Here is a 15,522-nt window from a genome sequence, read left to right on the forward strand (position 1 = left end):
CTGTTGGATTGTGGATGATCATTGTACGATTGTAGGAAGTACGCTTGGAGTGGAAACCGGGGATGGTTCTGGGTTGTGACAGGCCCAACTCGCTAGCAAATCAGACTGGTACTGCCCATGTTGACGTTTCATGGGATGTGACCCCTGTCGTCAACCAGACAGGGGGATATTTGGCGACGTCCCACCCTTTCCCAACTCTAATTTCCTCCATCTACACAGAACAAACCCTCTGCGATGGATCTTACCGGGCTTCTGGGTTTGGCCCTATGGGTGTCGCTTCTCGCCGGCGCGGTGACCGCCGACCCCGGGACGGCGGAGACGGCGCTGATCGCCTGTAAGCACCTCGCACGACCTGGACGGCGGCCCCGAACTGACCCAGACAGGTGTCCCAGTGCGTACGGTGTGAATGCATCATCAGGATCGGCGCTGACTTGTTGCTACGTCAGCCTTCAAACGACAACCCGAAGCGGCTTGAAGCGGAGTGGAAGGCGGTGCGGTCCCAGACAGGGGTTGCCATGAGATGGGATGACGACCTCGCCGATGAGTCCTGCTCGGGCCTGGGCGCGTATCCCGCCATCAGACTCCTCCGCGGTGGCCACCCGCCGCTGGATTACCTCGGCCCGCGTACGAGCGATGAGTGCGGCGCTCCCCCCCCCCCCCCTCCGAAAGGTGGTCTCACTGACGCATCCCAGAATCCTGCGCTTTATCGAACGGGTCGAACGCTCCCCGCATGGCCCCGTCAACGTCCCCGCCGAGGACTCTGTGTCTTTCCAAGGCTTAGACGACTTTGTCTGCATCGGGCACTTTCCGCCGGGGACCGCACTGCGGCAGGCGTTCGAGGCCGTGGCGGACAAGTACCGCACCGAGTTCACCTTTGGCGTCGTCGTTGTCGACGTCGACAGCCCGGGCGTCGCCGCAGTCGCCAACGACGCAAAAGTGGTCTGCCACAAACGAGATGACCAGAGCATCCACACGTGGACCTCTGGCGACGACGGGCTGGAGGCGTGGCTCGTCGAGGCCTCGCGGCCCGTCATCGCGGAGCTCACGCCCGCGAACCACCAGCGCTTCCTCGACGTGAGCCTTGCTTCCCCTCCCCTCCCCAAACGCGCGACTGAAGCGAGCTGACCCAAAAACCCACCCACCCCAGCGCGGCTGGCCGATGGTCTACATCCTCTCGCCGTCGCCCGGCGTCCGCGCCTCCGTCCGCGCCGACCTCCACGCGTTCGCCAAGAGCCACTACGCGTCCCTGACGGCCGTGACCGTCGACCCCGGCTACTTCCCCGACCTCCCGGCGAGGCTGGGTCTCGATCCGCCCGAAGACGATCGCCCCGCCGGCGCGGTGCACCAGCTCTCGAACGGGCGGGTGTACCGCTACCCCGAGGGCAGAGCGTTCACGCCGCGCGAGCTGCAGGCGTGGGGGTTGGATGTGTGGCAGGGCCGGGTCAAGCCGTGGGCGCCGCCCGGCCAGGAGCCGGCCCCCGATGCCGGAAGCGGGAACGTACGGATCGTGAGGTCGCACAATCTCAAGGTTAAGAACATCCTCGGAGTGAAGATCCGGATTGGAGGACGCGAGCGGGACGAGCTTTGAGGTCACTGGGGGGGCGTGCGTCTCTTGGTCGTTGTTTGATTACTCTATGATTATACAGAAGAGCTGTCTATGAGTTGCGGCTACTGTGGCCAAAAGATTCCTCGTCTGTTCCTAACCCCGATACTCATACAAGGTTCTATAATGTTTTCCCCCCAAAAACCAAAACTCCATTGAAATGCCAAGACATCGTGTCGTGACACGTGCCTACCCGGGTATCATCGTCTATGCCGTCCCAACTTTTCCGATACATAATTACTGACAGTAGGTGCCCCCGCACACACGCCTAGACCTGCTGCACCTTGCGGGCGGCCTCGTCGTCCGAAACCACGCCCTGGACGGTGCGCTCGTCGTCCGACAGCACGCCGCCGTCGCTGGGCGCGGCAGACATTGTGCGCTCGTGCTCCTTCTTCTCCTGCTCGGCCAAGGCGTCGTCCTCGGTGGTCTGCTCGTGGGTCTGGCGCATGCGCTCGAGGACGGCGGAGGCCTCGGCGGCGAACTTGCAGCGCTTGCGGATGGCGGGGCCGTACTTGTAGAAGAGGAAGGGGAAGGGCAGGCAGGCGAGGGCGAGGAAGGCCGGGATGGACGAGGCCCAGTGGATGCCGAGGTTCTCGTACATCTGGGTGGTGAAGAGCGGGAAGGCGGCGCCGAAGAGGGAGCGCATGACGGAGTTGGCGGCGAGGACGCTGGCGGCGTAGATGACGTACGAGTCGATCAGGTAGTTGAGCAGGCTGAGGAAGACGAGGACCAGGCCGGCAGCGAAGAAGCCCGAGGCGATGATGGAGACGATCCAGTGGACCTCGGGCCCGTTGGTCCAGGCGAACCAGAACAGCCCGATGGGCAGGAGGCAGGCGCCGACCATGGAGGGCGGCAGGCGGGCCTCGGGGGGCGCGAAGCCGCCGTGGGCGGCCGACACCCGGAGGTAGCGGCGGCTGTCGAAGCCGGTGTAGATGACGGCAAAGATCATGCCGACGGCGACGCCCAGGAACGCGAGGCCGCCAACGCCGGGGGACCAGCCGCGGTGGCGCTGGAAGACGATGGGGAAGGCGGCGAAGAGCATGTAGAGGGTGCCGTAGACGATGGCCATGTAGATGGACGTCAGTAGCACGATGGGCTCCTTGAAGAGGAGGATCCAGGGGCGCGAGAGGGCGACCTTGAACTGCTGGGCGACGGTCTTGCGCGGCTGGTGGGCCTCGTACTTGGACAGGTACGACTTGCCGGTGAGGGCGGAGAGCTTCTCGGCGCGGCGGCGGAGGAGGACGGGGGCGTACGTCTCGGGGACCGTCAGGCCGACGACGATGAGGACGACGCCGGTGAAGATGGCCATCAGGCCCTCGATCCAGCGCCAGCCCTCGGCGACGCCAAGGAAGCCGCCGACAATGGGACCTGTGGTGGGTGTTAGTGAGACACGGGGTAAAGGACACGGCAAAAGACATACCGATGGAAGGACCCAGGAAGGGGGCGGCGGCGAAGATGGCCGTGGCGAGGCCGCGCTCGTTGGCGTTGAACATGTCGGCAATGACACCGCCCGCGTTGGTCATGGGCGAGGCGCCGAAAGTGCCGGCGAAGAAGCGGAGGATGATGAGCGTCTCGATGTTCTGGGCGCCGGCGGCGCCGGCGTTGAAGGCCGTGAGGGCGATGTAGGTCATGATGAAGAGGTACTGGCGGCCGTACAGCTCGGACAGCGGCGCCCACATCAGGGGGCCGACGGCGAAGCCCACGACGAACAGCGACACGCCCAGGATGCCGATCTCGGTCGACACGCCAAAGTCGCGGATGACCTCGGCGATGCCGCCCGAGTAGGCCGTGCTCACAAAGGCGACGGCGAGGGTGGCGATGGCCTGCTCGATGGTGTAGGTCCACTTCTTCCACACGGGGAAGGTCTGCGGGTTGTGGGCATCCTCGGGGAGAAAGTCGACGACGTAGGGCGCCTCGTGCGTGCCCTCGCCGGGGTACTTGCGCTCGAGTACGGCCTCTGTGACGCCGGCCTGGTCGAAGAGGAGGTGGAAGTAGCTGGCCTTGTTGACGGGCTTCTGCGCCTCGACGTCGGCCTCGGTCGCCGTGATCGACGACGACGAGGAGTGTGGCGGCGCTGACGCCATCGTGAGGGTCTGGCCGAGGTGGTGGTGGTGGTGGTGGTGGCGGTGGTGGTGTTGGTCCACGGACGGATAAGCTTATTCTTGTTCTCGGGACGTGCTTGATGGATCGTCGGATTGCAGCGTTCAGCTCGGATGGGCGATGATGGTATGGATCTGGAACGAGATCTGGTCCCGGAGAACTGGGACGGCGGCCTTTCCTATATACTGGGCATGGCCGCCGCAGTGGGCTATTATTTCTAATGCGTTTTCCATCCCCTTCGCCGGTGCCCGTATCAGACCCCCCATCGCCGACCCATCGACAGGGGAGGGAGACGTGATGATCCACTCCACCAGGCGGTTGGCTTCCGCGTGTACGATGTATAACCACCATGACTATGACTAAAGGGCTGCTGGACCGGGGACAACGGGCCAGCGATGGGTTATCTCCGGCCGGCGGCTTGGATCGCCGGTTCATCTGTACGAAGCATGCATGACATGCAGTCCGTCCGAGTGCTGACGGGAGACACGGGATTGGGCGGGATTGAAGACTGAGGCGCTTTGGCTTTGACGAAGCTGCGATGGCAGACGTCTCATTGTCGATGCGCGCACAGGGCGCACAAGTGGGTCCCGTCTCAGCCTATTTTTCTGCCCATTCCGCGCCCTGGGGGGGGACACTGCGGAATGACGTGTTTGGCAGCGAGCCCAGGGGCGGCCAGGCCGACTGTTGCACCCGAGGCAAGGAGTTTTTTTTTCTTCCCCAATCGCCGGCCCTAGTGGTGGACTCGTTGCGTGGGTCCGCTAGCAACCGTGTCGGCGGATCTGAACTCCGTGCCGAGGTGCAAACCCCCCCCTAAAGTCCTACGGATTTGGGCGTCATCCATGCGCAATCCCCGTCATCCCCTTTCCGCTCATTACAAAGCCGGCGCAATACTTGGGATGACCGTTGGGCCGTTGCTGCGTTCGTCCCCCTGACCGACGCGCACGCACGCGCACTCGGATCTTGCGAAGCAGCCGACTTTTTGACACATTCATGTCAGCCAGGGGACGGAGAGTGGATGGGCTGACTTCTCGTCTGTCGGGACTTACGGACCTCCCTTTTATGGACGAAGGGGGGGGAAGGGGTCTCATGCGGGATGATAAGAGGCTTCGACCACTGACTGCCGTCTCTTTTCATCTTGAGAGGTCAGACGTCGCGTCGCCCTCGGAGCCGGCCCGGGACCGAGCCTGGCGATCACTCGGAGAGCCTCCCCTGCGTGGCTGGCTTGGCTTGCTGTTGAGAAAATCAGAAATTGCTTGATTCCATAAGCCGCATGTGGCATGGTTGGCCTGGACCCTCCTGCAAGGACATGCGAGATTACCACTCGACCCATGGTCCGTCGTGGATCCACCCCTGCTTATCAAATGAGCCTCGGGACCAAAGCCTTGGCGGTTTGCCGCCTTTACGGCGTTTGACCGAGCGGGCTGCCGCCCTGATGGACCTCGGCTGTCACCGTGGGTACAGAGAAAGAAGGGGAAGGGAAAAAAATTAACTTGGATTTCCCTGCCAACCCCATGCAATTGGTCCCGCTGCTGCCCGCTGAGGTTAAACGACGATCCATGGAAGCAAAAGTTCGCCACGTTCTAGAATCAGACCCCGTCTGTCTGTCTGTCTGCCTGTCTGTCCGTCCGTCCGTCCGTCCGTCCGTCTGGCCGCCCGTCAGCCCCGTCCCCTCCGCGCGTCGGCCAGGCGTATGCCGCCGCGGGTCCTGAAGTGCCTCATAAAGTCGGAACCGGGGCCGGCCGCCCGGCGGCTTCGGTCCGCCAAGACCAGCCCCTCGGCGAACCTCGTCGTCTCCTTGAGGCTCGCCCCGAACAGCTTCATCAGCTCCGGCCACGCGTCAAAGTGCTCCGCCGAGTCGACCTTGATCTCGACGAGCCGCAGCTGGTTGCCCGTCGAGATGATGGGCAGCAGGTGCAGCAGCAGCGACGTCTTGAGGTCCTGCCGCTCCTTTTCGAGGAGGTCTGCGCCGAGTCGTCAGTCAGTCACGCTTCGTTCCCCGTCCGGACGCCTCAACTCACAGCACATGCGCAGCGCAAACTCAATGTCGATGGCGTCCTCGGCGTCGGCCAGCTGGATGTACGGCACCGTGTGGTTCCACACCAGCATGCGCGTGATCTTCTCAAACGCCTTGGGCTCGTTGAGCAGCCCCGCCGCCAGGCCCAGCCGCCACAGGTCCCCGACCGTCAGGTGCTCGATCGACGGCTCGTGGTACCGCAACATGGTCTGCGACGCGTACTTTGAATGGTCAGCCCTGTGATTTCTTGTTGCTTTGGTATCGCCCGGGATCCAAACCTTGAGCGCGTCGACGAGGTCGTACTTGTCGGCGATGACGGCCACCTCCAGGATCGAGTCGGCCGCCGCGATCTGGCACACGCGCGAGTTCTGGTGGTGCAGGATGTTGAGGATGAGCTCCATGATCTCCGGGTCCTCGTCGGGCAGGCTGATCTTGACGGGCTCCGCCCCGCGGTCCAGCAGCTTCTGGCCCTCGGAGAACCGCGGCCCCAGCATCGCCCCAAACACCCGCGACGCCCGCTTGAGGATCAGCGAGTCCGCGCGCAGCTCTGTCGTCTCCGCGCCGAGCCCGACCACGAGGATCAGGTCGCCGTCCGGCACCACCGGCACCCCGCTGTACTTGCGCGACCACATCCGCGCCGCGAAACTCGCCGGCGAGCGCACCTCGAAGAACCTTTCCGGCGCCGCCGCCGCCGGCTTGTCCATGGGCATGTGTTTGCTCAGAGCGCCGTCCATTTGATGTCAGTGGGTGGGGTTGGTGTCACTGTCGCTCTCACTGTCACTATCGCTGTCGCTGTCGCTGTCACTATCGCTGTCGCTGTCGCTGTCGCTGTCGCTGTCGCTGTCGACTATCGACTATCGACTGTCGCTGGTAAAAACAAAACCCCTCGCTCGTGATGCGGTCCGCAGTGAGGACAAATTTTCTTCCCTCTCCCCTCGACCGTTTAGCCTTCCCCGCAGACCACCATCATCGACCAGAGTCAGCACTGCTTTTCGGTGCCGGGAACACCCAGGTCCCTCGGGCACGGATGAGACGCCTCGCCTTGGTGGCGGCGTCAGTCGTGTGGGCGGCTGAAACTTTCCGTTTCGCGGGGTCATCGACGGTGTTTCGTCGAGGCGGACGAAAAGTCAATTCGGGGCGTGTGCGCTGCCTTGCTGCACGTCGCCTCTCGCACCGTCCGTCCCATCTCCTCGCGTCGGCTCGCACTGCCCTCTGCCACTCCCGGTGATGGATGGTCCGGGACGCATGCGGGATGCGTCGACTGCGGTCGGCGGCCTCGAGACCGCGGAGCACGGAATGCAGGATGCGTTGGGACTGGAGGGTTGATCGGTTGCTCGGTATCTTCTCGCGGGAGGTATGTTGGACTTGCGGGCCGCGGTCGACCACTATCGTGGAGCAACACACGCTGGACGTGTGGACCACAACCAATGCCTCATCGTCACCATGGGGTAACACTTGCGAATCGCGACCAATGCTTCACCACATCACAGCCGTGGAGCACAGCACACGCCGCACCGCGTTTGATCACCCCATCACATACCAACCGTAGCATCACACGCCGGACCGCCTTCGACCGCGCCATCACACCACGAATAGCAGAGTAATCCGTAGTTGCCTGACCTACGAGGTATGTTGGGCTCTGGTCACCACGTGCGGGCCGTGATCAATGTCCTCATCACAACCGCAGAACACTGCACACGCTGCACTAACCGTAAGCATATCGCAACAGTAGAACACGGCAAACGTGCGATCAATGCATCGTCACATGATAACTGTGAAGGATATTATAACCGTAGAACAAATCACTTACTGTACCGCAATCGATCACCCCATCATATCATGAACATTCATCCCATCATATCATGAACATTCACCTCATCGCATCATGAGCAGTCACCCCATCACATCATGAACAGCAGAGCAATCCGTATACCTCCATTCCTACATATACTTTAACACGGGCCCGCCTCCGTCCCAGCCCTACCTCACCACCTCATCACCTCACTGCCGCCACTGCGGATCAGCGCTCCGCCATCCGCCCTCGGGCTGCGTGCCGTATCCATACCCGAATCCATCGGCTTGCGGGTGGCCCTGCGGGGGCATGACGGGCTGTTGTACACCATAGTCGTACCCGTAGCCATAGGCTTGCTGGTAGCCCTGCGGTGGCATGCCAGTCTGCTGCATCAGCGGCCCCATTGGAGTCGCCCCGTACGCGTAGCCAGGATGGCTGTACGCCGGATGGCCGCCATAGTGGCCGTCATAGTAGCCACCATACGGAGGATGGCTCGGTAGCGGCGGTGCGTTGTTGGCTTCGGGCGCCGCCGGTGTCGACTTGGTTTGGGATGGAGAAGAGACCGGCTTGACCTGGGACGACGAAGCTGGCTTGGCCTGGGGTGAGGCCGCCGGCATCGCCGGGCGCGCCTTGGCGGTCTGCTCGCGCATGCGCAAGAAGCCGCGGTAGCCATCATCGGGACCGCCTGACGTAGGTTTGGGCCGGTGTTTCATCCACGGGAAGTCGACGGGGTTCTTGTGGTTGTCTGCAATGTGGTCAGTCGGCTTGTCTTTGTGGAAAACAGGACGGGGCGCGGCGTTTGCTTACAGAAATGATGCCATATGTGGACCAGGGTCACGAAGTTGGCGATGTCAACTGCGAGTTCCTTTTGCTTCGCGCCGGCGGCGCCATTGTAGGCCCTCCGGCGTGATTCCGTCATGACGTGGTAGAGGTCCGACATCATCAGCATATTGGACACGGTGAGAATCTCCTGAAGTACGGCCTCTTCCACGGTGTCCGGCTTTTTCTCCTCGGCCCAGTTGACGTGATAGACTTCGCTGACGGGCAACCGGGGGCGGCCGTTCTTCGCCCACTCTGCGAGCATGGCCTCGAGCATGCTGCGGCTGATGGCCATTTTCCCGTCCGATCGTGGCTGTGACTGTGACTGTGACTGGGTGACGGGGGTCGATGTTTGGTGTTTGGGATTCATACTGGCGCCGCGTGCCGAATCCTCTCTCGAGACGTCATAGACGCTCGCCTTGCTCTCGTCATGGGACGGAGATCTCGGGACAATTACCGGTCCCATATACGATCCTGAAGGGGGTCCCGGGAGGGATCCGGGGGGGTGTTCGGGCTGATGTGTCATGATGTCAATTTTTGTTGAATTCAAAGAAAGAAAAAATCGACGTTGATGGAATGATGAAAATCAGGAAGAGAAAAAAATTCAGAAAAGGACAAGAGGTGAAGACCAAAACAAAACTCCCAAGGTAGGTAGGTAGGCAGCCTACTGTCAGGCACCGGAGGACCCACCCAGGCAGACGGGACCCATAAAACCGGCTGTCGTCTGATCTCGGAGCAGCATACGTCTACACCTGTAAAGGATATTACTGTTGAAAGTGCAAAAGAGTACGTTAGAGCCCCTGTCTTGTTGCACCCTACACTTCCTACATCCCTTGTGTACTTTTTATACACCTCTAATTTCTAGAGGCTGTTAGCAGCAGGTCTAGAAATCCTTTATAAGGGTGTAAGCTATCTTAATCTCTTCTAGAAGTCTATTTTTTAATTACGTAAAAAGAGAACTAAATAAAGCTTTTTTATTAGCCTAATTAGAATAAATTTTAAGCTAACTAAGAAGGTATCTTATATTACTTTAGTAGTTTATAGTATTTTCTTAAAGTACTACATAATTTTAGTTCTTTATTATACTTTAGATATAGATAAATAGATATATAAGTTTTAATATCTCTTTTATTTACTAGTAGCTACTATTTCTCTATAAAATAATAGAAAGTAAGCCTTATTACTTATTACCTAATTTATAAAATAACTAGTTTATTCCTTATATTATCTTAGTTATTTTATATTTAATACTAATATAAAATAGTAGAAGTTTTATAGTAAATAATTTAAGAAATAAAGAAAAGTTTTTTTATAGATTTTAAAGTAAATAACTATTTATTATATAGTAGTATATAAAAGTAAAAAAGTAATAAATACTAGTTTTAAATAAAGTAATTTTATACATAACATAATACTTTAAAAAGTATAATATATTATTAAAGTTAACTTTAAACTAAATTTTAGTATATAGTAAATACTATACTAAAGTATATAAAATTAAAATCTAAGTTTTTTTGTAAATTCTTCTTTAATATATATTTAAGGCTATAAAAACATTAATAATAATTAGAATAAAACGTAGACTTAAATCTAAGTAAGTATAGTATTAATATGCTATTAAAGATAGTAGAACTTTAGCTTAAATAATAAACCTATTAAATATTAGTATTATTAAATATTAAGACTAATTTATATTAATAAATAGGTATTAAAATACTACTATAATAAAGTTATTAATAAGAAGAATTAGAAATATTAATTTCTACTTATATTTTTACTTTTTAAAATACTTAACTAAATAGATAAAAATTATTATATTTACTTAGTTAAAATACTAACTTAATAGTATATATTATTTTCTTAATATATAGAAAAATTAATTAACTTTAACTAAGTTTAATTAAAGTTTAAATATATATTAAAGTCTATACTATTATGTATATAATTATTATTTAAACTTAACTTTAAATACTATTTAAAAGTAAATTTAAGACCTTTTTGTTATAAAAATAAGTCTATTTAATATGTAAACTTAAATCTTAATATATTAGGTATAAAAGGAGTATTAAAAGTATTAAAACAATTAACTAAGATACTTATATAATATAATAGTAAGCATTTAGTAGCATTTATATAGTTTATATAAGATTATACTAAGAATAAAAGAAGCTTATTAGAAAAATACCTACATACTTAACTATATATATCTTAATAATAAGAAGAGATATAAGTTAATAGTTTTATATTTAGAATCTCTTTATTATAAGCTATATTAAAGTATATAGTAACGTACTTATATAGCAAGCAGCGCATTATAGCAAGCAGCGCACAAGCTTATTATACCTTAAAGGGCACTTTTCTACCTATTTATTAAAAATTAAATTCTTATCTAAAATAAGTATAACTTTATAAGGTGCTTTTAATAAGAGTCTAAAGCTAGTAAAAAATACCCTAGAGTTTATTATCCTATCTTAACCCCTAAAACCCTTATTGTTTGCTTTAATAAGGGAGGCTAAGTAGAACTAAGGGTTAGGGTAGAATAATAATTTCTAATAGATTTTTTACTAGCTTTTAACTCTTATTAAAAGTATAGTATAAAGTTATACTTATTTTAGATAAGAATTTAATTTTTAATAAATAGGTAAAAAAGTACTCTTTAAGGTATAATAAGCCTATGCGCTGCTTGCTATAATGCGCTGCTTGCTATATAAGTACGTTAACTTACTTATATATTAGCTTATAAGTTAGCCTATAAATTAACTTATAGTTAAAAGTGTTCTTTTTCTTTCTTTTATTATTATACTTTTAATTTATTAAAATATAAGTAACTAAAAGTAAGTATTAAAGTAGTTATATACTTAATAATACTTTATAATATAAAGCTAATAAAACTTTATATTAAATATTTATAAATACTTATATTTTATATTTTTAATAAAAGTAAAGCTTTTACTATAAAGTTTAATCTATAATAAAGCTTAAGTTTAGTTATAATTAATCTTAATTATTAAGTTTAATTAATAATATAATTAGTTAAATTAAACTTATAAAAATAATATAATATATTTAATTAAAATTTATTTTAAATTAAGTTTTATATATTTAATTTAAGAACGCTAATTTAACTAGCGTAAAACTAATTAGATCTAGCAGTTAAGACTAGTTACATAATGCAAAAAAAAAACTAGCAGTAAAAAGCCTAATATAAGCACTATACCCTATTCTTATGCTATTAACCTAGTAAGGTAGCTTATTTTAAAACACATAGTACTATAGGATTAGTATAGTCTATTAAAGATAGCTTTACTATTAAGGTCTATACTATTAAGGTCTATAGTAAGAACTCTTAACTATAGAGGTATTAGACCTTAACATGCAAGCTTTTTAAATATATATAGTTAGTAAGAATAGAATCTCTTAGGATTCTCCTATTAACTATACCTGCAACCTATAAAACCTATAATCTAGATAAATTATCCCTTAGTAAAGCAACTAAATTAAATCCTTCTTTTTAATTTAATTAAGCTATATCCTACTTAGTTATAGCTACACTTAATATAAATAACCTCTTTAACCTACTTTCCCCTTTTAACCATAACCCCTTAGAGGTTGTGCAGCAGTTAATAGCAGCTTAAATAAGCGCTATTATTAAATAATATAAAGGGAGAGCATTATACAGTATTATTGCTATTAACGCTAGAATAGATAATTACACTATAATTAACATTATAAGCGTTAGATTAGCGCTCCTTCTTCTTAACAGCCTAGCAGCTAATGTAGGCCTAATTATTGCAGTAAAGTACACCTTATAGCAGAGGCTTTACATCTTTATTAGCAGGATAGCCTAAAAGGAAGAGGATATAATTATAATTATAAAGATTAAGCAATAGTTAGGCTAGCTGCAGGTAGTAATCTGCGCTATCTAGTAGGTGTAGTATAATTAACAAATAGAAGTAGAGATATTATTAGAAGCTTATTAGTTAGAAACTTAATGTAATTATTATACTTAATATACCTTACTAAATCCTAGAAAAATAAAAATATATTTATATAATGTATAGCCTAAAAGGGTAAGTTTTATATATATTTAGTATTATATTATGTTATATATAGTATAATATATATAATAAGAATTTAAACTTCCTACTAACTATACTTTAAATATATATTTAAGACTTTAAGAATATTAAAAGTAATAAGAATAAAAATAAAATTTAAATTTAAGTAAATATAGTACTAAGATACTATTAAATGTAATAAAGTATAAACTTAAATATTATTAATTATAAAATAAGAAGATAAAAGAGATTAAATTATATAAATAAAAAGATTATATATATAAAGATTTAAAATTTACTTAGAAAAAAAGAAAGAGTAAGTTAAAAAGGTTATTTATATTAAGTATAGTTATAACTAAGTAGAATATAGCTTAATTTAACTAAAAAAAGAATTTAATTTAGTTACTTTAGTAAGTATTAGAATAGGCTACATGCGCAAAAGCAGCACCTACTAAAACAACTTACCCTACTAAAACAGTCTAGTAGCATGCAGCGCTACTAAGCTGTTAGTAGGGCTAAAAGCAAAAGTAAGTCCTACTTTTACGCACTTAGATTATTAAAAGTTGTATAGCAATAGATAAAGGCTTTAATTCTTAGATCTAATTTAGTTAAAGCAAGCAAAATAGATTACAATTAATTAAGTAAAGTCCTCTAGAAAGTGTAGGTAAAAGTGTAAAATTAATATTAATATCTGCAATAATTATAATAAGTCCTGCTGTTTTAGCTAGGCTAATCCTATCTATTATATATAATTAGATTTAAAAATCTAAGAGCTAAGTAGATCTTATAACCTTTTCCTCCTTATAACCCTTATAAGCTATACTACCTTATTCTAGTATATTTTATATAGCTAAAGAATAATTTATTTAAATTATAAATTTTATAAGTTATAAGTATAGTTAAAAAAAGAATCTAAAGATATTTAATTCTTACTAACGATATATATTTTAAAAGTATATACTTTAAAGTTTAATATCTTTATAATTAAAACTTTTTAACTTTTATTATATAGATCTTAGTAGTAAAGCTATTTTTAATAAACTATACTAATCTTAACTACTAAACTTTATTAGTCATATACTAGTTAAATTAGTATTTTTAAATAAGTAATATATATTATACTCTTAAAGTATAAAAGTTTTAAATAATTTAAGTTAAGTTTAATTTAATTATTAACATATATTAAAGATAATACTATAGTAGATATAATTAGTAATTAAACTTACTTTTAAATACTATTTAAAAGTAAGTATAAGAGCTTTTTGTTACTAAAATAAATAAGTTTAATCTTAAATCTTAAATCTTAAGATATAAAGTATAAAAGTAGTATTAAAAGTGTTATACCTTTTAATTAAATAGAATATACTATAAGTATAAATACTTACTTTATTATTATTATAATATCTTTACATCTTTTATATATAGACTATACTTAAGTTTAATATTGACTTTAATATCTATATTTTAATATAAATAAAAAGTAAGATTATTAAATATAATATTTTAAGTTTTTATTTATAAAGTATTTAAGACTTAAAGTATACTAAAAGCCTAGAGATTTAAAATAAAATTTAAAATATAATACTTATATATATTTAAGTACTATTAAATAAACTAGTAATAGAAATTAAATAAACTTTTTAAAGTATTATTATATAAATATTATTAAGTATTTAATAACTATAGTAAAATAATGTTTTAATTACTATTAAAAGTATTAATATATATAATTTAAAAATCTATAAACTAAGTAGACTTTATAATTTTTTCTTTTTATAGTTTTTATAAGCTTTATTACTTTAACTTAAAGTAAAGTAGAAATTATAAAATAGAATATTTTAAATAAATAAAATATAAAGTAGATAAAAGTAAGTTAAAACTATAAATTATATATTTTTAAAATATACCTATATAATATTAATATTTAGTATTTAATTATATTTATATACTTTATATATAAATAGTTAGTTTAATTTAAACTATAAGAATGCTATTTTTATATTAACCTAATTAGTTACTAAGTATTTTATACTATAAGAAAAATAAAGCCTTAAGCTTTATATATATAATAAGGCTTTAATAATAGTATATATATTAGGTTAAAAAGGTATAGTATAAATTATAAAGAGTTAGATAAAAATAAGCTATTAGAATAAGGTAGTATAGCTTATAAGAGCTATAAAGAGGAAAGAATTATAAGATCTACTTAGCTTTTAGATTTTTAAATCTAATTATATATAATAAATAGAATTAGCCTAGCTAAATAGTAGGACTTATTATTATTATTATAGTAAAAGACTTAATTTTTATACTTTACTTATATCTTTAAGAGGACTTTACTTAATTAATTATAGTCTATTTTACTTACTTTAAGTAACTTAAATCTAAGAATTAAAGCCTCTATCTATTAATATATAATTTTTAATAGTTTAAGTGTATAAAAGTAGGGCTTACTTTTACTTTTAGCCTTACTAACAGCCTAGTAGCACTATATATTACTAGACTGTTTTAGTAGGGTAGGTTATTCTAGTAGGTACTGCTTTTATATATATAGCCTATTCTACTATCTTACTATTAAAAGAAATATAAAGAGGTTTTTTTTAACTCTTTAAAAAGAGGTTTACCTCTTATATATATAAGTTAAATATATATATAATACTTAGTACTAATGTATATATATAGTAAGCAGATTAATATAGTAAGTAGATTACTTTCTTATTGTATGTAAAACCCCTAGTTTTTAACTATTTATTAAAAATCTATTTTAAGACTAAAAAATACTAGGTTTTAGGTATTAGTATTTAATAAGAGTTATATTATAGAAAATAATACTATTAAAATTCTTACTCTACTTATTATACTAGATTATGTAAGCTAGCTTATCTAGCCTTTAGATAAGAGCTCTATAAGTTACACTTTATAAGACTAGAGTTAAAATTTATATAGTATTTATTCCTATAATATAACTCTTATTAATTACTAATACCTTAAATCTAGTATTTTTTAGGCTTAAAATAGATTTTTAATAAATAGTTAAAAACTAGAGGTTTTACATACAATAAGGAAGTAATCCGCTTACTATATTAATCTGCTTACTATGCATATACGTTATATAAAAAGTCTTTATTATATAGTC

At 44.6% G+C, this 15,522-nt stretch overlaps 4 protein-coding genes across 4 annotated transcripts; 1 reads left to right on the plus strand and 3 right to left on the minus strand.

The window, feature by feature from the left end:
* Nucleotides 1–227: 227 nt before the first annotated feature.
* CDEST_01252 (Putative Thioredoxin-like superfamily) lies at nt 228–1,866 on the plus strand. Its single transcript, XM_062917411.1, has 4 exons — nt 228–334; nt 380–637; nt 693–1,074; nt 1,148–1,866. The coding sequence occupies exons 1-4, from the start codon at nt 267–269 to the stop codon at nt 1,586–1,588; spliced, it is 1,149 nt and encodes a 382-aa protein (XP_062773462.1). The 5' UTR covers nt 228–266; the 3' UTR covers nt 1,589–1,866.
* On the minus strand, nt 1,649–4,270 carry CDEST_01253 (Putative major facilitator superfamily, MFS transporter superfamily). The gene is made up of 2 exons (XM_062917412.1): nt 3,024–4,270; nt 1,649–2,971 (listed from the first exon to the last, which is right to left on the minus strand). The coding sequence occupies exons 1-2, from the start codon at nt 3,685–3,687 to the stop codon at nt 1,872–1,874; spliced, it is 1,764 nt and encodes a 587-aa protein (XP_062773463.1). The 5' UTR covers nt 3,688–4,270; the 3' UTR covers nt 1,649–1,871.
* An 835-nt stretch (nt 4,271–5,105) lies between these two features.
* CDEST_01254 (Putative BTB/POZ domain-containing protein) lies at nt 5,106–6,479 on the minus strand. The gene is made up of 2 exons (XM_062917413.1): nt 5,722–6,479; nt 5,106–5,664 (listed from the first exon to the last, which is right to left on the minus strand). Exons 1-2 carry the CDS (start codon nt 6,449–6,451, stop codon nt 5,360–5,362), a joined length of 1,035 nt encoding a protein of 344 aa, XP_062773464.1. The 5' UTR covers nt 6,452–6,479; the 3' UTR covers nt 5,106–5,359.
* Nucleotides 6,480–7,585: 1,106 nt separating this feature from the next.
* Nucleotides 7,586–9,164, minus strand: CDEST_01255 (uncharacterized protein). The gene is made up of 2 exons (XM_062917414.1): nt 8,317–9,164; nt 7,586–8,254 (listed from the first exon to the last, which is right to left on the minus strand). Exons 1-2 carry the CDS (start codon nt 8,852–8,854, stop codon nt 7,719–7,721), a joined length of 1,074 nt encoding a protein of 357 aa, XP_062773465.1. The 5' UTR covers nt 8,855–9,164; the 3' UTR covers nt 7,586–7,718.
* Between the last annotated feature and the right edge of the window lie 6,358 nt (nt 9,165–15,522).

The sequence above is a fragment of the Colletotrichum destructivum genome, chromosome 1 (genome assembly GCF_034447905.1).
Source record: "Colletotrichum destructivum chromosome 1, complete sequence".
NCBI lineage: Eukaryota > Fungi > Ascomycota > Sordariomycetes > Glomerellales > Glomerellaceae > Colletotrichum > Colletotrichum destructivum.

Coding starts and splice junctions, on each gene's coding strand:
- CDEST_01252 (XM_062917411.1), top strand. CDS start 267: ATGGGTGTCGCTTCTCGCCGGCGCGGTGACCGCCGACCCCGGGACGGC. Junction 335..379: donor GGAGACGGCGCTGATCGCCT/GTAAGCACCTCG, acceptor GAACTGACCCAG/ACAGGTGTCCCAGTGCGTAC. Junction 1,075..1,147: donor ACCACCAGCGCTTCCTCGAC/GTGAGCCTTGCT, acceptor CACCCACCCCAG/CGCGGCTGGCCGATGGTCTA.
- CDEST_01253 (XM_062917412.1), bottom strand. CDS start 3,687: ATGGCGTCAGCGCCGCCACACTCCTCGTCGTCGTCGATCACGGCGACC. Junction 2,972..3,023: donor CTTCCTGGGTCCTTCCATCG/GTATGTCTTTTG, acceptor CACCCACCACAG/GTCCCATTGTCGGCGGCTTC.
- CDEST_01254 (XM_062917413.1), bottom strand. CDS start 6,451: ATGGACGGCGCTCTGAGCAAACACATGCCCATGGACAAGCCGGCGGCG. Junction 5,665..5,721: donor GTTTGCGCTGCGCATGTGCT/GTGAGTTGAGGC, acceptor GACTCGGCGCAG/ACCTCCTCGAAAAGGAGCGG.
- CDEST_01255 (XM_062917414.1), bottom strand. CDS start 8,854: ATGACACATCAGCCCGAACACCCCCCCGGATCCCTCCCGGGACCCCCT. Junction 8,255..8,316: donor CCACATATGGCATCATTTCT/GTAAGCAAACGC, acceptor ACCACATTGCAG/ACAACCACAAGAACCCCGTC.